Source organism: Salvelinus sp. IW2-2015, linkage group LG15, assembly GCF_002910315.2.
Source record: "Salvelinus sp. IW2-2015 linkage group LG15, ASM291031v2, whole genome shotgun sequence".
NCBI lineage: Eukaryota > Metazoa > Chordata > Actinopteri > Salmoniformes > Salmonidae > Salvelinus > Salvelinus sp. IW2-2015.
In genome coordinates, this window is record NC_036855.1 from 64,413,517 (window position 1) to 64,440,415 (window position 26,899).

A 26,899-nucleotide genomic window follows, 5' to 3' on the forward strand; every position below is an offset into this window, starting at 1 on the left:
ACACAATAGGCTCTCTCTAGAGCGAGACAGAGGACAGACTATCTACACAATGTCAGGATGGGATTACCCCATAAAAGGGCTATGGACAGAATGTCCCTCGCCAACGAGTGGCTGCTACAGTGGCACCAGTCATTCATGTAATAAACAGAGATGTTCAGGGGACCAAAACGGGCTTGAGATCTGTCTAAACGTTTGGTGGCACCACAAACCATGCTGTAACTGTACAGTGTACATCCTTCAGAGAACTTCAACTGTAAATTAAAGAGAAATGCCATACTGTATTCATCAGCAATTCATAAATCTATGTGAAATGTATGATTACAGAGACAAAACAAAGCATCATTATTCCAGTCAGCAGATTCCCATGCAGTGTTAGAGCAGAGATAATCTGGCTCAGACAGACAGGCCAGGGAGGCCATTTTACCTCACCACCACCACTGTTGACATAATGATGTTAGAGAGACTCAGTTCAGCTTGGGGTTGATGACGCAGGCATAATCCATTACTACTGAGTCACTTGTGTACAGATCCTGATTCACCAGACAGGAAACCTATTCCCAGTGGCACTACGCCAATCAAACTATAGCTTGTCATAATATAACCATTTATACCATAACACCATAATGAATCATGAATTTCATCATAACACAGGTGGCAGATGACTGATCTTCTCCAAGTACATTTTGACAGTTGCCAATTAGACATAAGAAACACTGACTTCAGACTGACTTCACTTGCTTCAGAATGAGATGCCAGTGAATATTGGCAAATGTCCAGTCACTCAAGAATTCATTCGAGAGTATCTAATCAGAGAGACTTGAAAAGCTGCAATATGACTTCATGAAACATGGCTGGATGATGACGATATGCACGTAGTACTCAGTGGATTCTCCATGTAGTGGCAGGATCGGACGGCAGCTTCGGGGAAGTCGAAAGGAGGAGTGTGTTTTTTTCATAAATAACAACTGGTGTGCTGTTTCCAGTGTGAAGGAAATCTCTAGCTTTTTCTCACCTGATATAGAATACCTCATGGTAAGCTACAGACCCTTGTATCTACCTGATATAGAATACCTCATGGTAAGCTACAGACCCTTTTATCTACCTGNCTACCTGATATAGAATACCTCATGGTAAGCTACAGACCCTTGTATCTACCTGATATAGAATACCTCATGGTAAGCTACAGACCCTTTTATCTACCAAGAGTTCTCATCTGTAATTATCACAGTTGTCTACATCCCTCCACAAACCAACACCACTCTGGCACTCAGCTGTATGGAGCCATAAACAAACAAGTGGTCGGGTGGAGAATTAAAACCGTCCTACCTCACTTCTACCAACACGTCTCCTGTGCCACTAATGGCACTAAAACTATAGACCACTTTTGTTCTACCAACAGAAATGCAAACAAGGCCCTCCCTCATCCTCCCTTTGGCAAATCTGACCATGACTCCATTTTCCTGCTTCCTGTTTACAAACAAAATCTCAAACAGGAAGTACCAGTGATGCCCTGAATACGGAAGTGGTTGGACACTTTTACACTCATCATATGCTGCTGCTACTCTGTTCTATATTTTAGTCTTATTATTATCATCTATCATGATGACTAGTCACTTTACCCTGCCTTCATGTACATATCTACCTCAAATACCACATACCTCTGCACATTGATCTGGTACTCGTACTCCCTGTATATAACTCCATTCTTGTGTAGTTTATTTTATACCTCGTGTTACTATTTTTTATAATTTTTTATTATTCTGAAATGATGGGAAGGGCCCGTAAGCAAGGATTTCACAGTAATGTCTACACCAGTAGTATCCAGCGCATGTAGCAAATTTTATTTTATTTTGAGAAGAATCTTTATTTGATGTACTCATTGTCAGTGGGCTACTGCCTCAGACAGCTATGATCTCCTCACATAGTTGATTAAATGCTTCGAGAAGGGCTGTGTGTGTCTGAGTCCAAAGTGTCTGGGCTGCTACACGTTGAAATACGAGCGGAGAGGGACTAGAACATGGCTTATCTCCCACTGCTGTGGCTGCTGCCTCCAACGGAACATCTGACCTGTAAACCGCTGCTTAGCGGTGGTGGAGACCGCCATTCCATGCTGTGATCAGAGCCAGCTAGGCCTATTTCAGACTGGAGCAGCCAGGATTACTGGGGAGGGACAGCTCACAGAGGCAATGTATTTCTCTGTAACTAATCATCATTCAGCCAAAATGCCTTCGACCGCATCGCCGATCCCATACTCGAGGTGTTCGGCCGGCGAACAATGGACTCTTTGTTGGGGTACGCATGAAAGTCCCCCGGGTCCCCTCGCGGCCACCGATTCATGCTCTGCCTGGAACCAATGGTCATCTTCAGAGACTGAATAAAACGCCATAGAGGACGAATAGAGGAAGAGAGTCAACCATGTATGAGGGAGAAATATGGCCATTACAGTCTTAATTTGACCCATGTGCTTACAAAATAAAATGCTCAAAGGCTACAAACATATATCAACCAACACTCAATCTCTAATTTCCAACTAAAAACATGTCAGCCCCCATTCTTTTACTGGGTCTCACATTCAAGCCTGATGAGCAGGAAGTAGATTTATAGTGGAGGGGCCGAGAATGGCCGGGCGAGACATGACAGACATCGCTGCCACATGAAGCACCTCAGGAGAACCAGCCTTTTCACTGTCCACAGTCCTCAGGACGTTTACCACTGGAAAGGAATTTGGCATACAATTGTACTTTGTCACCCTCAATACAGAGAAATTAGAGTTGGTCTTGCTTATACCGTGATATTGTAGTTTTCCATGTTACTAAACCTATCAGCAGGTCAAAAGTCCTTGTTAGAGGATAGATATTCCCCAAATTTTGTGAAAACAATTTTTGGTGAGACTGTCGAACACTTGATTAATGTGAAATTAGCTTTAGTGCTAGGTCTGGGCTTTAGCTGAGGCATATCAAGTTGACATTTTCCCAAGCCACAGAGTTATCTTACAATTTAATCCAGTAAACGGAGGAGTGCCATTCTTTGTCTCAAGGAATGGCCTGATAATGAAGAGTGAGTGATGATCATATTTTCTTTACATAACCATACAGTGCTGAATAAACATAAAGCAGGAATATTAAGTGTAAATCTAGCATTGATTTTTGAAAATCCCTGAGAGTTTTTCAGTCAACTATTTTGGATTGTCCAATAGAAAGCAGATGGGGTATAAATGTACACCATGACTGTCAAATTCCTTTTAACCAGGGGAAGGCCAGCTAGCATTATATAACCCATCTGTTGTTGCTGGCTCCCACATAACCATTGTCTGGAGACAGACACACAGAGTTTATAGCATATAAAGAAATACTTGTTATCAGTCCATAACAATTAGGAGTTGATGGTGAAACCAGAAAGCAGCACACATCTTCATGCCATCCTTCAGAATAAAGACAATCCAGRCTACTTGGCAGCTGAGAGTGTGAGGATATGAGAGAGTGGCCAACAATCAGACCTCTCTAGAAATRTACCAAGTGTGTGAAAGGATTTTGGAATTACTGCTTGCATCAGCAGTRACTAACAGAGTTTGGCTTTCAACAATCCTGGTTATTCACTGAATTACAATGCATCAGTAAGTGTTGCAGGWCAGGCTGWGTTATCCTCAGGTATCCAGACACAGCACCATGCTTACCCACTATGTCCTCATAGGCGTTCTCCTCTAAAGTGRTTTTGGAGCTGGGCCGGCTGCTGCTGCGAGTCTCTGTGGAAACAGTGCCATTCTCTGTGTGAGAGGACGGGTACGAGGAGGCCAGGCTGGCAGCATCCTCCAACTCACATGACTCCCTGGAGAGAGAGAGAGAGAGAAAGAGAGAAAGAGAAAGAGAAAGAGAAAGAGAGAGAGAGAGAGAGAGAGAGAGAGAGAGAGAGAGAGAGGGAGAGAGAGTCAGAAAGAGAAAGCGAGGGGATTGATGGAGGGAGAATCACAGAGAGGAAAAGAGGGAGGACAGCGAATGGGAGGGAGGGAAAGATGGGAAGAAACAAGAAACAGGGAGGATGGAAAAAAGCAGAAAAGAATATTGCATTTAATCATGCATGGCTGTGTGCTGAGACAGTGGAGAGGAGAGCTGCAGTCCAGAGGGTCTGGTTCATTCCATCCTGACATCCTCTACTGGCCGATTACAATCAACGAGGACCACCTAAGAGGATGAAAGCCACTGTTCCAAGGAGACCCAAATATGCCTCATCCCTCAACAGCCCTCTATGAAGCTGAGCGAGCGAGAGCGAGAGAGCGAGAGCGAGAGAACTGGTTCAGAGAACCACTAAACTAATTACACTGACAGCAACATATGCTCCAATCACAAAGTCATTTCCTGTATATTTACCACCAACCCCAAAAAAATCTGGAGTTCTGTGTACTGTACGTATGTACACAGCATGACAGCTTGTGTGTGTCTGGACTCTGAATGCTCAGGACAGGACAGGGGGAGTCTCTCTCCATTAGATCAGTGAGATCACGCCTGCTATCCTGCTGTCCTACACCATTGACGGCTCATGGCTTTTAAACATGCTCTGAAATTGCGTCTGCCGCAGGAATGTTAAACACTGACTCCAAGTCAGGGACATTAAAGGATCTCTTCCCCGCTCATCAAGAGGATCTGGCAAGGCCCTGCCCTTAGTCATTGGCCTGAACAAGTTGTGCTCTGAAGGCAATTTAAAGGGGGATAAAGAACGAGGGTAATAAACAATATCAAGTGTTCCAGAAAGACATAACAGGCTAATAGCTGCCTGTACTGCACAGCTCTATAGCAACATAATGAAGAAGGATGAGGAGGCACACTGGGAACCTTGCGGTGTCCACTGGCAAGACAATACACTGTAGGCCTTTGCTAAATAACAGGCATGATAGAAGAAGAACACAGTCCTGTTTTGATGTAAGAGTGACTTGGAACGTTGTTGAAAATCTGTTGGACTTCAAGGATAGAACAATTGATGGTCTTGGACATGAACAGTTTGGCTGGAGCTGAGTAGTGATATTTAAGGATGTTCTATATCAACCATTATTACAGTGCACTGTGTTATAGACCTATTTACAGTAATACTTTGTTTCTCACAGACAGCAGACGTTTGTTACCTGGCCTTATACTAAGATACACAATGCCCTGTCTAATGTAGTTGACGTTTGAAATTTGTTTTATATTGCAATTAGGCTACTTAATGTTTGTTCAATGAAAGACTGACATTATTACAAAATAACACTGGAAAAACAGCAGAAACTCAATTTAACATATTCCATTTCAATGGCAACATTCTAGACAAATCAAATTAGAAAAAACAGAAAAACAAAAGCTATGAACAATATCAATAGAACAATGCGATCCTCTTCATATGAAGCCAAAAATACTGTCTTTCTAATGCAGGAAAACATTGATGCCTTGAGAAAATTAACAGCAGATTCAATGTTTATATGCTTATTATCAAACGCTGAACAGAGGCAGACTTGGTGGAACCAATTCAGTTAGCAGCATCACTACGAAGTGAGCGAGGCCGCTCTACTGTCTATCTGACTACTGTCTACAGCCAGAACTGTAGTCAGATAGATACACTTGAACACCAACAAAGTAAACGCTTGGTCTATGATCCTTACCTCCCTAAAAACATTCTCAGGACATGCTAGAGACATTTACAAATCCAAGACAAATAAATGTTCTAGCCGTCCATGTGCAACTCTCAGAAAGGAACTAAACAAATTSACTGCCTCTCTGTTTTTACTGCAGCCTGCAGGACCCATGTTTTGTTTTGCAGCTACATAAATCAGCATCTCCTGTTCGCCATGTTGTTTGATCAGCATGGCTGATTCTGAGGGGGAGGAAGGGCCCCTAAGATACACATGTTTTTACTGTCTGAGAATGCCCTAAGCACAACACAAAGCATCACTTCACTGAACCGTGGACTTACTGACACATGCCATAACAACAAAAGACTACACTTAGAACAGAATGTGCTATTTAGAACCTTAAAGAGTTCTTTGGCTATCCTCATAGGAGAACACTTTGAAGAACCCTTTTTGGTTGCAGGTAGAACACTTTTGGTTCCAAGTAGAAAGAACCCTTTCTACAGAGGGTTCTACACGGAACCTAAAAGGGTTCTAACTGGAACCAAAAAGGGTTCTAACTTGAACCAAAACAGGTTCTCCTTTGGGGACAGCCGGATAACATATTACAAACCTCTTTATCTAAGAGCGTACACGTCTAGAGGTGACGTGACTATTCTCACCTGTCCTGGAGTCTCTTGGGGGAGCTCCTGTCCTTTGTCAGATTTCGCGTCATGTTGGGTGCTGGGGTGGTGGGCAGCAGGGGTGGTGACTCCTCAGAAGCACTGCAAGGAGGTAGTCCATTGCTTGGCGACGTGCCCTTGTGGTTGCGGTTGGCGTCGTACTCAAAGGTGCGTTTAGGTTTGGGCAGGGGGTTGACTGGCATGCCCTCCGGGGTCTGTTGACAGGGGAGCTCTGGGCTCTCGGTCTCTGACCGGGTTGAGCTCATACTGAACCTCTGTCTGGAGAGTTTATCAGAGGCTGGCAGGGCGTCTGGTTCTGTGACCACGGAACATATACTGCTGCGTTTACTGGTGCCCCTACTGTCCAAGTCCTCGACCCCACCTATCGTAAAACACTTCTGTCTCGTTTTGTCTGGTGCATAGCAGTTACTAAGATACCGCGGTGGCTGGATGGGGCTCTCCTTCAGCACCTTCTCGATCTTTTGTATCCGATTGAGTACAGCAGACGTTTCCTTCCGAGCAGACAGGGAGCTCAGGAATAACGCAGAGGAGTCTGTCTTTCCTGGCCTCTTCTGGAAGCGGCCCTGACACTCCCTGTCTGAGGCTGCCTCCTCTTCCTCTGTCTCTGGATAGGAGCACTCGGAGAAAGCTTTACTCATCCTCCGGATGCTCTTGAAGTCAAAGGTCTTCTCACTGCAAGGTGAGGGGAGGAGGCTGGGGCAGCCCTCGCTGCCGCCCACACGCTCACCTACAGGCCTCTTCTCCAGACACAGGCTCATCCTAGGCAGAGCCACCCTCCTGCACTCCCATTCTGAGATCTTCTTACGGATGGCCACAGAGGATGTCKCTGACACGGGGCGGCTGAGAGAGAGGGTGCGCTTGTGGCTGTGGTTGGATGAAGGTCCCAGGGAGAGGGTGCTCCAGCTCAGGGGACCACCACTCAGTCCACCRCCCCCAGGAAGGTCCTCCTGTTTCTGGTTCTCTTTCTGCTCCTCCTGGCCCCCCTGGGRCTCCTGACCCACCGGAGCCCCACCAGAGGGCTTGTAGATGGAGAGCTTGTTGTCCAGGCAGCTAATGCTCTTGGACTTGGTAAGTCGGCTCTGGGACAGTAAGTCACAGGAGAGGGAGGCTCCACTGCAGAGGCTAGCGGTCTTGCTGCTCCAGCCGGCCCGGCCCAAGAGTCTGCCGTCTGTTTTGACGTATCTGACGTGCTGCCTGTTGTCCTCGCTGTCGCTGAGCGGGGCGTGGCACTGCCCCTGTGTGGCAGAGAGAATGGGGGGTGGGGACGCAGACTGGCACCTGGAACGAGAGTAGGGGGGGGGGGGTCAGAAACATCATGATACCATTCCTTACAACGTTACTTTATTTGCTCCCAAATACCAAAATAATAATTTAGCTCACTAAACAGCTCGGAAGAGTCTGGCGCTGAATTCCTCTCAACACTGCTGACTGCACATTGAGAGAAACTAGGAGTGGAATACCAGTGGTTACCTCAGGTGTATTCAGCTTACCAGTGGAAGATTAATCATAGCAGCTAAAGTTTACAGGGCAACAGAAGGAGAAAACTCTCTCTTTAGAGAAGAAAGAAAAGAAAGGAAAACCCTTCAATGCCAGAATGTATTTCTAAGATAATAGGCAACATGAAAACTTTGACCACTCATGTAAAATAACCGATGGAAAATACCCAGTAATGTGACATAACTTTGGCAGTATGGGATCCCTGTTCGACGCCAAAGCAAATACATATCAACAGTAAAAATGCATGCGTGGATTTTTCCACATAATTAAAATGATTTGGGTAGAATGTATGTATGTAGACTCCAACACACAAAGCCATGGGAATACACCACGCTGAGAGACAGATGAGACGCTCTTAGGTCTTACCTTCATCAGCAGCTTACCACACTAGTCCTGGGAGAGTTGTCTGTGTTTCCTGATGCTAACAGCTAACAGCCTCACAGAGTGGACACCGGCCCGGCCCCTGGCTCATTACAGACTGGTCCATTGTTCACCTCACACCGCCGCTYACGCAACGCTGCTGCTGCTCAATGCTGAGCAATGTGGATTAAACACCCTGCTGCTGACCTCATTTGGGCTTTTCACAGAGAGAAACACACTCTTTCTCACCCATCTCTGACTCTTCCGTTTCTACCCCACTCAGAAGACTTTGGGAACTTTCTGGACTTGGCTCCTGACTGAGGCTTGCGAAACCCAAGGCGGTGGTGGGGAACTGATGTCACAGCTAGCAACGGTTAGAATAACAAGTGTGAGCTGAGCTGGGCTGGGCTGGGAGGAGGAAGTGATGGCTGTGATCCAAGGTGCAGGTTGGGACAGATCTCTTCACACCTCTGGGCTCTGTCTTTCACACGGGGGTGGGGACTACTGGGGAGAGAGCTGTACAGCACCTGATCACCTGCAGGCCAGAGTCAGACTGTCTGACTCACTGTGTCAGCGACCTAACTCCTCCTCAAATCAAATCTTATTGGTCACATACACATGGTTAGCAGATGTTAACGTGAGTGTAGAGAAATGCTTGTGCTTCTAATTCCGACCGTGCAGTAATATCTAACAAGTAATCTAACAATTTCACAAAAACTACCTTATACACACACAAATGTAAAGGAATGAATAAGAATATGTACATATAAATATATGGATGAGCGATGGCCGAACGGCATAGGCAAGATGCAGTAGATGGTATAGAGTACAGTATATACATATGAGATGAGTAATGTAGGGTATGTAAACATTATAGAAAGTGGCATTGTTTAAAGTGACTAGTGACTAGCCATCACTACATTTATTACATCCAATTTTTAAGTATTAAAGTGGCTAGAGATTTGAGTCAGTATGTTGGCAGCAGCCACTCAATGTTAGTGATGGCTGTTTAACAGTCTGATGGCCTTGAGATAGAAGCTGTTTTTCAGTCTCTCTGTCCCAGCTTTAATGCACCTGTACTGACCTCGCCTTCTGGATGATAGCGGGGTGAACAGGCAGTGGCTCGGGTGGTTGTTGTCCTTGATGATATTTTTGGCCTCCTGTGACATCGGGTGGTGTAGGTGTCCTGGAAGGCAGGTAGTTTGCCCCCGGTGATGTGTTGTGCAGACCTCACTACCCTCTGGAGCCTTACGGTTGTGGGCGGAGCAGTTGCCATACCAGGCGGTGATACAGCCCGACAGGATGCTATCGATTGTGCATCTGTAAAAGTTTGTGAGTGTTTTTGGTGACAAGCCAAATTTCTTCAGTCTCCTGAGGTTGAAGAGGTGCTGTTGCGCCTTCTTCACCACGCTGTCTGTGTGGGTGGACCATTTCAGTTTGTCCGTGATGTGTATGCCGAGGAACTTAAAACTTTCCACCTTCTCCACTAATGTCCCGTCGATGTGGATAGGGAGGTGCTCCCTCTGCTGTTTCCTGAAGTCCACGATCATCTCCTTGACGTTGAGTGTGAGGTTATTTTCCTGACACCACACTCCGAGGGCCCTCACCTCCTCCCTGTAGGCCGTTTTGTCGTTGTTGATAATCAAGCCTACCACTGTGGTGTCGTCTGCAAACTTGATGATTGCTGACAAATTGATGATTCCTGACAAACTGCTATGTCCAAGTGGCCTGCCTTCTCAAACAATTCAAATTGTACATTCTAAATTCTAAACAAGCATTACGGGTTCAAATCCAGTAGAGTTGACAGAACACACCTATACTTAGGCCCCTACAGTCTGTTTGGAAAGCAGGAAAGGTTTTGTCATTATAGTAACACCCCAAAGAAGTGAAGAAAGCAGCAAGATAGGTAAAGTTAGGTATTAACTAAAGAATGTCCTTTAAAGCTTGATTAAGCCATAATGTAAATATAATAAATTAAATGGACCAGTTCAATACCATTACTGAACTGTACACATATGAAGGTAAATGGACCAGTTCAATAGCATTACTGAACTGTACACATATTAAGGTAAAAAGATGTAAATTTCCCATACTCAACATACACTCTTAGAAAAACAGGGTTCTTCAGCTGTCCCATGGGAGAACCCTTTTCGGTGCAAGGTAGAACCTTTTTGGTTCCAGGTAAAAACCTTTTTGGGTTCCATGTAGTACTCTCTGTGGAAAGGGTTCTAAGAGTGTAGGGTAGGCCTATTATAGAACAAATAACAATATGAGGGAGAATAAGTCTTTCAATTACAGTGTCTTCAGAAAGTATTCATAGATGTTTTTTCTCACCCATAATACCCCATAATGACAAAGTGAAAACATGTTTTTAGACATTTATGCAAATTTATTGAAATGAAATGCAGAAATGTCTCATTTACATAAGTATTCACACCCCTGAGTCAATACCTTTTAGAAGCACCTTTAGCAGCGATTACAGCTGTGATTACAGCTTAGAGTCTTTCTGGGTGAGTCGCTAAGAGCTTTCCACACTTGGATTGTGCAACATTTGCACATTATTATTTTGGTATGTGACCAAAACTGTAACTCGGTCACTCAGGAACATTCACTGTCTTCTTGGTAAGCAACTCCAGTGTAGATTTGGCCTTGTGTTTTAGGTTGTTGTCCTGCTGAAAGGTGAATTAATCTCCCAGTGTCTGATGGAAAGCAGACTAAACCATGTTTTCCTCCAGGATTTTGCTTGTACTTAAGCTCCATTCCATTTATTTTTTATCCTGAAGAACTTCCCAGTCCGGAACGATTACAAGCATACCCATAACATGATACAGCCACCACTATGCTTGAAAATATGGAGAGTGGTACTCAGCAATGTGCTGTATTGGATTTGACCCAAACATAATCCGTATTCAGGGCAAAAAGGTAATTGCTTTGCCACATTTTTTGCAGTATTACTTTAGTGCCTTGTTGCAAACAGGATGCATGTTTTGGAATATTTATATTCTGTACATGCTTCCTTCTTTTCACTCTGTCAATTAGGTTTGTTTTGTGGAGTAACTACAATGTTGTTGATCCATCCTCAGTTTTCTCCTATCACAGCCATTAAACTCTGTAAATGTTTTAAAGTTGGTGAAATCCCTGAGCGGTTTCCTTCCTCTCCGGTAACTGAGTTAGGAAGGAAGGACGCCTGTATCTTTGTAGTGACTGGGTGTATTGATACAACATCCAAAGTCCAATTAATAACTTTACCATGCGCAAAGGGATATTCAGTGTCTGATGTTTTTATTTGTACCCATGTACCAATAGGTGCCCTTATTTTGCGAAGCATTGGAAAACCTCCCTGGTCTTTGTGGTTGAATCTGTTTCAAATTCACTGCTCGACTGAGGGACCTTACAGATAATTGTATGTGTGGGGTACAGCGATGAGGTAGTCATTCAAAAATCATGTTAAACACTATTATTGCACACAGAGTGAGTCCATGCAAATTATTAAGTGCATTTTTACTCCTGAACTTATTTAAGCTTGCCATAACAAAGGGGTTGAATACTTATTGACTCAAGACATTTCAGCTTTTCATTTTTAAATAATTTGTAAACATTTCTGAAAAGATAATTCCACTTTGACATTATGGGGTATTGTGTGTAGGCCAGTGACAAAAACAATCTCAATTTGATCCATTTGAAATTCAGGCTGTAACACAACAAAATTTGGAAAAAGTCAAGGGGTGTGAATACTTTCTGAAGACAGTGTATGATACTCCACTAAAATGGCTCCTGGTAAGTGAGTTAACCCGTGGAACTTGACAGATTAACCCATACCATCAATCAGCATGTAGGAACAATGCCATAGGGATGTACAGTATTATGAAAACCAGATCACTACAGATTAGCTCTGAGGGACTACTGTATCTAACTTACATTTACATTTTTTTTTACATTTTAGTCATTTAGCAGACGCTCTTATCCAGAGCGACTTACAGTAGAGTGCATACATTTTATTACATTTTTACATACTGAGACAAGGATATCCCTACCGGCCAAGAGCAGACGCTCTTATCCAGAGCGACTTACAGTAGAGTGCATACATTTTATAACATTTTTTTTTGCAAACAGGATGCATTCAACTTCTCTAGTTGAAACTGCTTGGTTTCTCATAATGAGGTAGAGGGGAGTGAAACTGGCCCCACATGCCTGGTTTGGACCTGGGGGTTGGACTCAGGGTTCACTCTCATTAAACCCAGTCCAGAGGCTGGGCTCATAGGTTCAGTTTCCTGGACACGGTTTAAGTCTAGTCCAGGACCATAATGAGCAGTATCCTGGATGAAGCTATTCATACATCATCGTTTCACAGAATAGTGCTAGCTAGATCACGTTCCAGTTGACTGTGGTAAAAGTCCAAAGTTATGTCCAATTATTCAGTGTGTCTAAAACGGAAACATATGCGATATGGTTTCAAGGGAAAGCAAATGGATAAAGACCAAACAAGGGTGAAAATAGCAAGAGGACGGATGACTTTAAGTAACCAACATTCTCAAGGTTAAACCCCATTGATCAGTTCTGTAATTAATCTACCTTTAGTTTTGATTTGCCACATTCATTTGTCAGAATATATCTAGAAAGCATTTTGATGGATCAATGTTCAACAATAAGCTTCTGCTGGGGAAACATTTTGCTAATGGCCTTTAAATCAAACTGTACAGTATATATCCACAGTATTGCTCCAAATGCACATTATATACTGAACAAAAATCTAAATGCATCATGTAAAGTGTTGGTCCCATGTTTCATGAGCATAAATAAAAAATCCCAGAAATTTTCCATACGCACAAAAAGCTTATTTTGCTCACATTTTGTGTACAAATTTGTTTACATCCCTGTTAGTGAGCATTTCTACTTTGCCAATTTAATCCATCCACCTGACAGGTGTAGCATATCAAGAAGCTGATTAAACAGCATGATCATTACACAGGTGCACCTTGTGCTGGGGACAATAAAAGGCCACTCTAAAATGTGCAGTTTTGTCACACAACACAATGCCACAGATGTTTTGAAGGAGCGTGCATTTGGCATGCTAACTGCAGGAATATCCACAAGAGCTGTTGCCAGATAATGTAATGTTCATTTCTCTACCATAAGCCACCTCCAAACTCATTTTAGAGAATTTGGTAGTAAGTCCAACCAACCTCACAACTGCAGACCACGTGCAACCATGCCAGCCCAGGACCTCCACATCCGAATCCACAGAAAAACACAACCCAATTCACAAATACTGACTTATAAACCACTATGAGATGGAATCAAATGTGAATGACTGTGCATATCAATAAACACTGTAAGGAGTATAAATGTGGCATATGCTTATGACAGTCCCACTGCAATGTATGGTGCAATGATGTCTTGCAACAAAGAGTCCTACCAGACGGTTGTATGGCAGTGCAAATTCAGTGTTCTCCAAGGAAAAGGAAAAATAACTCTTCACATGCAAATCTTCTTACGGATGTCCTGGGTTCGGGCGGCTCGCCATCCTTGGTAGAACTGAATCCATACTAAAAAAAACTGACTTGTTTTACAAACAGGATCACACAATATATATACCATGAGTACCTTTCATATAAACATTGATATAGCTCTTAGCTTTAATCTCTTACAGGAATAAGAAAATAAAACTTAGTCAAAATGCTTTACACTTTAACTCCAGCACCAGGCTCACATGGACTGAACAATAAACTAGTCTGGGCAATGCAAAGGACTTTACACAACTCCAGCACCAGGCTCACATGGACTAACCAATAAACTAGTCTGGGCAATGCAAAGGACTTTACACAACTCCAGCACCAGGCCACGTGGACTAAACAATAACTAGTCTGAGCAATGCAAAGGACTTTACACAACTCCAGCACCAGGCTCACGTGAGGACTAAACAATTAGACTAGTCTGGCAATGCAAAGGACTTTACACAACTACAGCACCAGGCTCATGTGGACAAACAATAGACTAGTCTGGCAATGCAAAGGACTTTACAAAACTACAGCACCAGCTCAGTGGACTAAACAATAGACTAGTCTGGGCAATGCAAAGGACTTTACACAACTACAGCACCAGGCTCATGTGGACTAAACAATAGACTAGTCTGGGCAATGCAAATGACTTTACACAACTCCAGCTCCAGGCTCATGTGGACTAAACAATAGACTAGTCTGGGCAATGCAAAGGACTTTACACAACTACAAAAAAAAAAAAAAGGAAAAGAACACCAGGCTCCGTGGACTAAACAATAGACTAGTCTGGGCAATGCAAAGGACCTACACAACTTACAGCACCAGGCTCATGTGGACTAAACAATAGACTAGTCTGGGCAATGCAAAGGACTTTACACAACTACAGCACCAGGCTCATGTGGACTAAACATGACTAGTCTGGGCAATGCAAAGGACTTTACACAACTACAGCACCAGGCTCATGTGACTAAACAATAGACTAGTCTGGGCAATGCAAAGGACTTTACACAACTACAGCACCAGGCTCAGTGACTAAACAATAGACTAGTCTGGCAATCCAAAGGACTTTACAACTACAGCACCAGGCTCATGTGACTAAACAATAGACTAGTCTGGGCAATGCAAAGACTTTACACAACTACAGCACCAGCTCATGTGGACTAAACAATAGCTAGTCTGGGCAATGCAAAGGACTTTACACAACTACAGCACCAGGCTCATGTGGACAAACAATAGACTAGTCTGGGCAATGCAAAGGACTTTAACAAACTACAGCACCAGGCTCATGTGGACTAAACAATAGACTAGTCTGGCAATGCAAAAGGACTTTACACAACTACCAGCACCAGGCTCACTGGACTAAACAATAGACTAGTCTGGCAATGCAAAGGACTTACACAACTACAGCACCAGGCTCATGTGAGCTAAACAATAGACTAGTCTGGGCAATGCAAAGGACTTTACACAACTACAGCACCAGGCTCAGTGGCTGAACAATAGACTAGTCTGGGCAATGCAAAGGACTTTACACAACTACAGCACCAGGCTCATGTGGACTGAACAATAGACTAGTCTGGGCAAATGGAAAGTACTAGTGCTTACACCTACACACCATTTCTTATAAAGTCATCTAAAACATAACTGTGTACCAACATGGATTATGATAATAGCTAATCACATTTTATAAAAGTATGAAAACTAAAATTGTTCGCCATGCAGGATTAGCATGATCACTAATGTTTGCTATTTCATTTGATCGATAGCTGAGCTAGCCTAAATGTTAACGGCTTGTGCGTATGCTTGGTTCAGTATGAACATGCACAAAATGCTAGCAATAGTTTAGCTAGCCTAATCGCTAGCGGCTCGTTCTCCTTATTAAACCTAACCAAATCCCGGGGTCAATCTTTCCCACAACCCCTTCACAGTACGTTCGGATAGATAAGTAAGTGTTCATATCCGGTTTTGTCTTTTTAGTAAAGTTTTATACAACTTCTCACAACGATTTGAAACTTAGCTTTTCTTCCATAGAATGGCGGTATCTCTTCACGTTTCGTTCTAGCTCCTTTTCAACATGTTGGAGCCCACTGGTGTAGAATGTGAGGTTAGGAGAGGGACTAAGAGAGAGTATTGAGTTTTGATTGGCTCAAAATAAACTGCTCATCATGCAGCTTCTGAAAGATGATTTGTAATAGCTGTAAACTTTTAAACATATCACAATATAATATAATATGATTGGTTACTGGAATCTCAGTAGTAACAATTGTCACACCCTGATCTGTTTCACATGTCCTTGTGCTTGTCTCCACCCCCCTCCAGGTGTCGCCCATCTTCCTCATTATCCCCTGTGTATATATACCTGTGTTCTCTGTTTGTCCGTTGCCAGTTCGTCTTGTTTGTCAAATCAACCAGCGTTTTTCTCAGCTCCTGCTTTTCCCCAGTCTCTCTTTTTCTCGCCCCCCTGGTTTTGACCCTTGCTTGTCCTGTCTCTGAGCCCGCCTGCCCGACTACGCTGCCTGACCTGGCCATGGCTGCCATCCTGTGCCTTTGCCACTACTCTGGATTATCGACCCCTGTCTGCCTTGACCTGTAAATTTGCCTGCCCCTGTTGCTGTAATAAACATTGTTACTTCAACACAGTCTACATTTGGGTCTTACCTGAAACGTGATAACAATAACTATTCAACATTAGTTGACCTGCGTTACACCTGGTTCCCAAGTGGGCGGGCCTATGCCCTCCCAGGCCCAACCATGGCTGCACCCCTGCCCATAGATGAAATCCATAGATTAGGACCTAAAATAATATATTTAAATTGACTGATTTCCTGATATGAACTGTAACTCAGTAAAATAGTTGAAATTGTTGCATGTTGTGTTTATATTTTAGTTTAGTCTAAATTCAGTCTGGTTCTTGTTTGACCTATCAGCAGCCATAACATTCTGTGATAGTCAAAACTGCCCCAGTGTAAAATCACTGTAGATATATTTCAAATAGCAACAGAACCTGTGTAATATATCGATTCAAACACCCCATATCCAGCCATCAGACCATTATACGTTGAATCAGCCGGTAGAATAACAGTGCGCGTTCAAAAATACCCCCTTAGGCACGCCTTGGCCAAGATTACTCCACGAGTCATAAAAAGCTGGTTTGACTGCAGTATTAAGCCCCTTCACACAAAAGGAAAACTTCAAGTGCAGAATTCTCCAGTACAGATAGCTGCGTTGTGGTTGGGGTCTGTGGGGGTGTTCTAGTGGTCAGGACTGGGCCTGTTAAAACAAGCCTTCTCTGGTGCTGGGCAGCTTCAACTGTGGCGGCCACACATGTACTGAGCTGGGTGCCAGTTAGGGCCTGGGTCCTGGACCCACTGTCCTCCAGCCAGGGCACATCATATCAACCACAGGTCACTTCCTGTTCTGTTGATAGACCGGGCCACAACAGGAGGGCTTCCAGTAACCCAGATAAATAGATAGATTTTCAAAAAGAAAAAAGAGAGAAGCCATTAACATCTGCTCCATTTCACTTTGAGCTTCACCCTCAAGACACACTCCCTCTTCCTCTCATAAATGTGTTTTATTTCATTTCCTTTTACCTTTTTATAGATTTATATCCAGCTTTCCAGTGACTTCATTTATTTTCTCAGCAATAATATTTTCTATTAAAAGAAGTGCCCATCAAAGCCCTGCTGCACCCCTCCCTGATCTTATGAGAAGTTGTATTCGCAGAATTCTTTCTTGCCAAGTGATTTACCAACAGAATAATTATTTTTTGGGGGGGATAGAGAGACTTGTGGGAAGGTGGGGGCAAGTATATAACGGTGCTCTCTCTGTGCATAAATTACAGTTTCTTCTCTTAAATCATCTTAATGTTGTGCAATTTTTAATAAGTAAAAAACGATAGAAACATCATGAACTGTGTAGAGTGTTGATGGTAACAGAGATAGGGACTGTTCTTGTTTCTAGAGAACTGTCTTTATCTCGACTGGGGTCGTTAGATGAGCGATGGGGTACAATTATTAGATTCCAACACTTGATGTAATCTAAGTAGATTATCGGAAGGAGACCAGGGCTAACTACACTCTTAAAAAAAGGGTTGCAAAAGGGTTCTTCGGGTGTCCCCATAGGAGAACCCTTTCTGGTTCCAGGGAGAACACTTTTTGGTTCCAAGTAGAACCCTTTTGGGTTCCATGTAGAACACTCTGTGGAAAGGGTCCTACATAGAACCCAAAAGGATTCTACCTGGAAACAAAAAGGGTTCTCCTATAGGGACAGAAGAATAACAATCTTTTTAGGTTATAGATAGCACCTTTTTTTTCTAAGAGTGTATCTAACTCAGGAGACATTGTGAGGTAACAGAAAAACAACTACTCAGCACAAAATCTATTTATCTTCTGTCTCTTCTATTTCTCTTCTCTTCTGTCAGTGGTAGTCATGTTAAACTCCTCACAGGCTATGGTGTTTTCACACTGGGTCAATGTGCCAGCTAGGGCTGTAGCTAGCTTCCAATTGGCAGCCCTTCTCAAGGTTATTCACATAAAAGATCCAACTAAAACATGTCAGAGCCATAGCCACTGACTGCTGTGTTATACAAGGACATGTAGCACTTGGTAAACTAACATCCTGACAGACTACACACCAAGTAGCAGATGGTGAAGGCTTGCAGTTGCACCCCTGTGAGTCCGATGTAAGCACTCCATGCCAGTTGATGCCAGTTCCTGTAGATCTTAAATTTTCACTCTAAGCCTAGTTTCAGTGGACACAGTGTGTGTATATATAGTGTTGAAGGGAAAGACTGATCACAAAACAGAACAGTCTATCGCCAGCACATTCATTACGAGCCCTGTTTGTTTCTCTGTTCCAGGAGGAAGATGTCATCTCTCAACATGGTTACTCAAACAAGCCTCTTCTCAGACCACAAATAATTTATAGTTGAATGGGGCCCTATTCCAGAATGTAGAGGATGGCTTACAAAAGCAGATACTAAACTCAGCAAAAAAAGAAACGTCCCTTTTTCAGGACCATGTCTTTCAAAGATCATTTGTAAAAATCCAAATAACTTCACAGATCTTCATTGTAAAGGGTTTAAACCCTGTTTCCCATGCTTGTTCAATGAACCATAAACAATTAATGAACATGAACCTGTGGAACAGTCGTTCAGACACTAACAGCTTACAGATAACAGCTTACAGTAGGCAATTAAGGTCACAGTTATGAACTTAGGACACTAAAGAGGCATCTCTACTGACTCTGAAAAACACAATATAAAAGATGCCCAGGGTCCCTACTCATCTGCATGAACATGCCTTAGGCATGCTGCAAGGAGGCATGAGGACTGCAGATGTGGCCAGGGCAATAAATTGCAATGTCCATACTGTGAGACGCCTAAGACAGCGCTACAGGGAGACAGGACAGACAGCTGATCGTCCTCGCAGTGGCAGACCACGTGTAACAACACCTGCACAGGATCGGTACATCTGAACATCACACCTGCGGGACTGGTACAGGATGGCAACAACTGCCCGAGTTACACCAGGAACTCACAATCCCTCCATCAGTGCTCAGAATGTCCGCAATAGGCTGAGAGAGGCTGGACTGAGGGCTTGTAGGCCTGTTGTAAGGCAGGTCCTCACCAGACATCACCGGCAACAACGTTGCCTATGGGCACAAACCCACCGTCGCTGGACCAGACAGGACTGGCAAAAAGTGCTCTTCACTGACGAGTCACGGTTTTGTCTCACCAAGGGTGATGGTCGGATTCGCGTTTATCGTCGAAGGAATGAGCGTTACACCGAGGCCTGTACTCTGGAGCGGGATCGATTTGGAGGTGGAGGGTCCGTCATGGTTTGGGGCGGTGTGTCACAGCATGATCGGACTGAACTTGTTGTCATTGCAGGCAATCTCAACGCTGTGCGTTACAGGGAGGACAATTTCTTCCCTCATGTGGTACCCTTCCTGCAAGCTCATCCTGACATGACCCTCCTGCATTACAATGCCACCAGCCATACTGCTCATTCTGTGCGTGATTTCCTGCAAGACAGGAATGTCAGTGTTCTGCCTTGGCCAGTGAAGAGCCCGGATCTAAGTCCCATTGAGCACATCTGGGACCTGTTGGATCGGAGGGTGAGGGCTATGGCCATTCCCCCCAGAAATGTCCGGGAACTTGCAGGTGCCTTGGTGGAAGAGTGGGGTAACATCTCACAGCAAGAACTGGCAAATCTGGTGCAGTTTATGAGGAGGAGATGCACTGCAGTACTTAATGTAGCTGGTGGCCACACCAGATACTGACTGTTACTTTTGATTTTGACCCCCCTTTGTTCATGGACACATTATTCCATTTCTGTTAGTCACATGTCTATGGAACTTGTTCAGTTTATGTCTCAGTTGTTGAATCTTGATATGTTCAAACAAATATTCACACATGTTAAATTTGCTGAAAATAAACGCAGTTGACAGTGAGATGACGTTTCTTTTTTTGCTGAGTTTACTAGTTCTATCCCTGTAGCTCTAGCGAAAAGGCAGACAGAATACAATCAGTACTTCCTTATTAATAATTGCGTAACGCTAACAGCTGTGGGTTGATGAGCCATGTCACCTACTGCATGCAGTGTATCACTCAATACAGACACATAGTGGGATCCCACGGTACAGATTTACAAAAATAGCTTTACTACCTGAAGAAAATGTCCTCTGAGGCAATAAAGGATATGAGCACCTGCACTGGTTATTACTGACATCATAATGCATGTTGAGAGCCATCCCCTTTCCATCCACCCTGTCCCTCCCCCTCCCCTAGAGGCTGGTGGTGATATCACTGACCTGTCGGGGATGTCCCGGGGCACATTAGCCCCTCTTGCTCGGGGTGCAGCCTTGGAACTTTTGTTGGCAGTCATCGTCACCCTCGGACCGCCCACTCGCCTGATAGACAGACAGGATACAACACATGAAACTCCCCACCCATAACATGGACAATACATCAGCATCCAACAGATTGAAGTCTTTGTGATTGTTTGAGTGAGGGTATACTTGTAGCCGTGTACATGCATATAAATCACAACAATTCATTACTTACTGTTAATAAACTGCAGTAATAACAAAATTAGTTATGTGAAATAAAGCGTTACCCAAAACACTGAATTTGAGACCTTGAGAGTATAAGTGGGTCAATGTGCTCTGTGCATATTTGGCCAAAACCATGACAAATATGGAGCTTAATCTCAGCCATGGGAGTGCCATATCAGATATCAGATGGATGACTTCACTGGATTCCTAACAGTGTGAGTAAACACCAGAGCATAAAGTACAACAACCAAGGAGAGAAAGGGCTGTGCTGTGTGAGGGACTCATCTGTGCTCTAGGCTCTGCTCTGTTAATCCAGCACCTCTCTCTCTCTCTCTTCTCATACAAATGAATGGAAATACAGTAATCATGAGGTCACCGCTCCAAACGAGAATGGTCCCTGAAGTCTCACAACAGAAGACAAATGTCTTTGGTTGCCACAGAAATGGCAGAAATATTTCTGAATCATTCAAGCCAGTTGGACAGGAGATCTGGGCTTGTTTAAAAGAAATCTTCAATCTCACTCCATTGTTTTCCCATCAATTTAGAGAGCACAAAACATTAAAAGGTAGAATTAAAGAAATTACAGAGCACAGTCTAGATTGTAATTACGGTGCACCCTTAAAATCGCTGTTTGAGATTGAAGTGGGCAAGAATAGCCAGTAATTGCAAACAAAGCACAGAGCCAACTAAAGAGGGGAGACACTCCATCCCCTTCTGATTGGAATGGGTGTTTTTATCCATCTCTTCTTGACTAGAGCAGCCAAGACTAACAGACTTGCTCTCTTCCCATGAACGTGTTCACCTAGAGGGCTAGAAAAAAAGCCTAGCTGTGTTTTTATTGCAGACTTTAGTTTTAGAGGCTTGTAGTTTGTGTGCTGCTGAAGGCTCTCAGGACTCAGGCTAAACAGAGAGAGAGACATGTTTCTCTGATCTGACTGACATGATGACCACATCGCCTGCGTTACGTGCGCGAGCGTTGCAAAATACATTTACACATACAGTTGAAGTCGGAAGTTTACATACATCTTAGCCAAATACATTTAAACACAGTTTTTCACAATTCCTGACATTTAATCCTAGTAAAAATGTCCTGTTTTAGGTCAGTTAGGATCACCACTTCTTTTTAAGAATGTGAAATGTCTGAATAATAGTAGCGAGAATAATTTATTTCAATTTTTATTTCTTTCATTACATTCCCAGTGGGTCAGAAATTTACATACACTCAATTAGTATTTGGTAGCATTGCCTTCAAATTGTTTAACTTGGGTCAAACGTTTTGGGTAGCCTTCCACAAGCTCCCCACAATAAGTTGGGTGAATTTTGGCCCATTCCTCCTGACAGACCAGATGACATTTCTCCAAAAAGTATGATCTTTGTCCCCATGTGCAGTTGCAAACCTTAGTCTGGCTTTTTTATGGCGGTTTTGGAGCAGTGGCTTCTTTCTTGCTGAGCGGCCTTTCAGGTTATGTCGATATAGGACTCGTTTTACTGTGGATATAGATACTTTTGTACTTGTTTTCCCCAGCATCTTCACAAGGTCCTTTGCTGTTGTTCTGGGATTGATTTGCACTTTTCGCACCAAAGTACGTTCATCTCTAGGAGACAGAACACGTCTCCTTCCTGAGCGATATGACGCCTGCGTGGTCCCATGGTGTTTATACTTGCATACTATTGTTTGTACAGAGGAATTTGAAAATTGCTCCCAGGGATGAAGCAGACTTGTGGAGGTCTACAAACTTTTTTCTGAGGTCTTGGCTGATTTATTTTGATTTTCCCATGATGTCAAGAAAAGAGGCACTGAGTTTGAAGGTAGGCCTTGAAATACATCCACAGGTACACCTCCAATTGACCCAAATTATGTCAATTAACCTATCAGAAGCTTCTAAAGCCATGACAACATTTTCTGGAATTTTCCAAGCTGTTTAAAGGCACAGTCAACTTACTGTATGTAAACTTCTGACCCATTGGAATTGTGATACAGTGAAATATAAGTTAAATAAATTATCTGTAAACAATTGTTGGAAAAATTACTTGTGTCATGCACAAAATAGATGTCCTAACCGACTTGCCAAAACGATAGTTTGTTAACAAGAAATTTGTGGAGCGGTTGAAAAACGAGTTTTAATGACTCCAACCTAAGTGTATGTCAACTTCCGACTTCAACTGTACATGTTATTCAATCATTTCATTCAAACTGCTCGTGTGCTTCAACGAGCGTCTGCGTAGCCAGGCGCTAAAATAGAACTCCCATCTCCTCATTGGTTTTCAGGAGCATATACCCGCGTGGGTGATTGAAAGATGAACTAAGGTCCACACTCCATTCCAGTTGGTGGTGTTAATGCACCTTAAAGTTGGTTGCCAATCGCCATATAAAGTCCACAGAAAAAGAAGACTGAAGGAGGAGCGATTACTAGAAACTAACCTAGTGCATTTCAGGTAAAATAAAACCCAATGTTTGTATCCCAGGACAAATTAGCTAGCAACATCAAGCTAGCGAGCTAAATGCCCATGAATGTTTCATGTGTTTCGACCTGTCCCCAAATTAATATAGCTGGTTCAGAGTTCATGTTGATATTCCAACCTGATATTTCGATGGCGGACGCACGCGCATGCTTGGTCTAGTCGGCATGTGAGCCAAACGGGCCATCACATTTACACTACTCTGATCAACATTATATTCAATCAAAGGGTAATGACTTCTAGTCTTGCATATTTCTCTGCCTGATAATGTAGTTCATATCATTGCCATTATCATCATTTCACCAAAACATCTTTATTATATATTCATGTATTATTGTGTTGAAATGGATGTTCAGATCAAATGTGTTGTTTCTTCAAAGCTTCTCTATAACGTCACACATTCTGTGGTGTCCATGACATGGCAGACATCAGCACCCAGAGGAACCCGTGTTAGTAACCCGTGATCACGTGTGGCTCAGTTTGTAGAGCATGGTGCTTGTAACGCTAGGGTTGGGAGTTTGATTCCCACAGGAGACCAGTACCAAAAAAGTAAGAAAATGTGTGCACTCCCTACTGTAAGCTAAATTACATAAATGAACACCCTGTCATTTCACCATAAACAGTCCCTGGATGCCCACATGTCCCTTGAACAGTTTCCTCCCTTCAAATGCCAATCTCATCTAAAATACAGTCTCAGCACTGACACAACCCCTCTTCCAAAGTGTTTTGGTTTCTATGGAGGCCAATAGAAAATCCAGAGAGATCAGAGGTGGATGGGAGGGAGGGTGCTGGGCTCTGGTCAGAAGCTGTTTGTTTTCAGGAAGTAGTTATATGAAGCAGCAGTAGCCCTAGTGGAGCTGAGCTGAGTCCTATAGAGACAGATGAGGAGAGAGACGGCACTGAGCCCTATAGAGACAGATGAGGAGAGAGACGGCACTGAGCCCAATAGAGACAGATGAGGAGAGAGATGGCACTGAGCCCAATAGAGACAGATGAGGAGAGAGACGGCACTGAGCCCAATAGAGACAGATGAGGAGAGAGACGGCACTGAGCCCAATAGAGACAGATGAGGAGAGAGATGGCACTGAGCCCTATAGAGACAGATGAGGAGAGAGAAGGCATTCCTGCTGTCATCTATTTCCTGTTTTAGTGGACTGAGAGGACAGAGCATACGTCTTCATTTTGATCCAGCAGCACAGGGAATTGCCAGAATATCCTGACAGATCTTAACAACTGCAGTTGTTTTGGTTCATTCGGATCTTCTGCAGGTAGGGAAAGCCAAGGTATTCAGAATGTGAGCCTTGGAGTGCATTGATGGTGATTAGTCTACACTCAAACACATAGCCATAGGCTCTGGTCTGTATTTATTTCTGTGCACACAACCATAAGTACCCAAAGGTATACTTGGAGTTTCATCTGTACATGCTTTCACTTACTACAGTCATCAATGTCACCAACATTAAAAGGCATGTGAGAAAAACAGAACATGAAAGCACATCCGTGGAGGAGAAAGGGGAGGACCATCATCTTCAGTGAATTTCATAAAAATAGTTATCCTTTTTAGATAAAACTATACTAAACATATTCACATCACCAAATAATTGATTAAAACACACTGATTTGCAATGAAGGTCCACAGTTGCCTCAACAGCACTCTGTGGGGTAGCACCATTATGTAGCTGGAGGACAACTAGTTTCCGTCCTCCTCTGGGTACATTGACTGCAATACAAAACCTAGGAGGCTTATGGTTCTCACCCCCTTCCATAGACTTACACAGTAATTATGACAACTTCCAGAGGACGTCCTCCAACCGACCAGAGCTCTTGCAGCATGAACTGACATGTTGTTCACCCAATCAAAGGATCAGAGAATAAATCTAGTACTGAAAGCAAAAGCTACAGCTAGCTAGCACTGCAGTGCATACAATCTGGTGAGTAGTTGACTCAAAGAGAGAGAAAGACAATAGTTTAACAGTTTTGAACAAATCTTATCTTTAAAAATAAATGAGAAGCAAGAGAGAGAGAGATTTATTTGTATTTTTTTCACTTTCACTTAGCTAGTGAATGCAGCTAGCTAGTTTAGTCTACTCAAGCACCCGGCTCAAACAGAGAGGGATGGTATGTGAGCTAGCTGACTATGGCTGTCCAACACTGGAACTCTTCCAAGTCAAGATAAGCTTTTGGTTTTATTAATTTATTGCCACCTGGGCCCACAGGTGTAACTGCACTGCTTGCTGACGGTACACTGTACTGCATGTTTGTAGTGGGTTTACTAACACTTTAGTTCTAGTAGCTATGTTGACTATGAGACGTTAACTAATATGGTGACAATGATATAGGCTGTGTGTAGCAGTTAGCGATTATGATATGAAGGCATGGTCACAGACAGCTGATTCTGTAGAAAAACGTTTCTTAAAACTGAAGCAAACGGAACGAAACGGGGAAAAACATATCTGAATTTGTCCAATAGAAACTCTTGTTTGCAACTGTTGGACTAATGATTACACCCTAGATCAGCAAGATGCAAGCAAGAGTGTGCAAGGCAGTATTGAATGTGTCACTGTCACCTTGATTACTCACATTTTTTTCTCGACCTGTGCACCTACGTTGTAAACTTTAATTCATAGACTAGGTTGCAGCAACCTCATGATGGGTATAGAGAAAATTTGAGTATCATGGAATAGCCTAAACCTATCGATGGTACATTGAGCTGGGTGAATGGAATATGAATGACAGTTATCCAATATGCTGTAATAGAAATAAGGCCATGTTCATAAAAAAATAATAATCCTCCTCCCTCATTTTAAACTTCACCGACCACCACTGAAGCACATTAAATATTAGATGAAATTTGGACAGAATATCAGATGTCTGAAAATATTGCTATTTCTTTTAAATACCTGCTACAGCTTGATGAAATACATTTTTTCATTGACTTATTGAATGATGCACAGCTGTAAAAATACTGTTGCCTGTGCGTAAAAACACTTTCAATAGTAACATCTGGAAAGCAAATACAGTATGCTTAGAAAAAAGGAGAACTTATCAAAACAGGCATACTGATAAACCACAGCAATTAAAAACACATTTGAAAAGTCTCTCAGCTAATCTTAATGGTTCTATCAAAACAAATGTAGAGTACCCCAGGATTCTTTATAGGCCTAGGTATCAATTTTGGAAGTACTTCAGATCAGTACAGTTTCCAAATATGAGGCTTACTGCCTTTACCTACATTGATTGTACAACACAAACTCAGCAAAAAAAGGACCCTGTCTTTCAAAGATAATTCGTAAAAATCCAAATAACTTCACAGATCTTCTTTGTAAAGGGTTTAAACACTGTTTCCCATGCTTGTTCAATGAAACATAAACAATTAATGAACATGCACCTGTGGAACGGTCGTTAAGACACTAACAGCTTACAGATGGTAGGCAATTAAGGTCACAGTTATGATAACTTAGGACACTAAAGAGGCCTTTCTACTGACTCTGAAAAACACAAAAATAAAAATGTCCAGTGTCCCTGTTCATCTGCGTGAACGTGCCTTAGGCATGCTGCAAGGAGGCATGAGGACTGCAGATGTGGCCAGGGCAATGTCCGTACTGTGAGACGCCTAAGACAGTGCTACAGGGAGACAGGACAGACAGCTGATCGTCCTTGCAGTGGCAGACCATGTGTAACAACACCTGCACAGGATCGGTACATCCGAACATCACACCTGCGGGACAGGTACAGGATGGCAACAACAACTG

At 43.1% G+C, this 26,899-nt stretch overlaps 1 protein-coding gene across 3 annotated transcripts in view; it reads right to left on the reverse strand.

The window, feature by feature from the left end:
- Positions 1-26,899, reverse strand: part of LOC111974062 (DENN domain-containing protein 2B) — a 56,869-nt gene that overhangs the window by 4,821 nt on the left and 25,149 nt on the right. For all 3 annotated transcript variants that reach the window (XM_024001581.3, XM_024001580.2, XM_024001579.2), the window contains exons 2-4: positions 20,445-20,543; positions 6,256-7,554; positions 3,674-3,825 (exon numbers count right to left, since the gene is read on the reverse strand). In XM_024001581.3, the coding sequence (XP_023857349.1) occupies positions 3,674-3,825; positions 6,256-7,554; positions 20,445-20,518 (1,525 nt within the window). In that variant the 5' untranslated portion in view covers positions 20,519-20,543. The remainder of the gene's footprint in view (positions 1-3,673; positions 3,826-6,255; positions 7,555-20,444; positions 20,544-26,899) is intronic.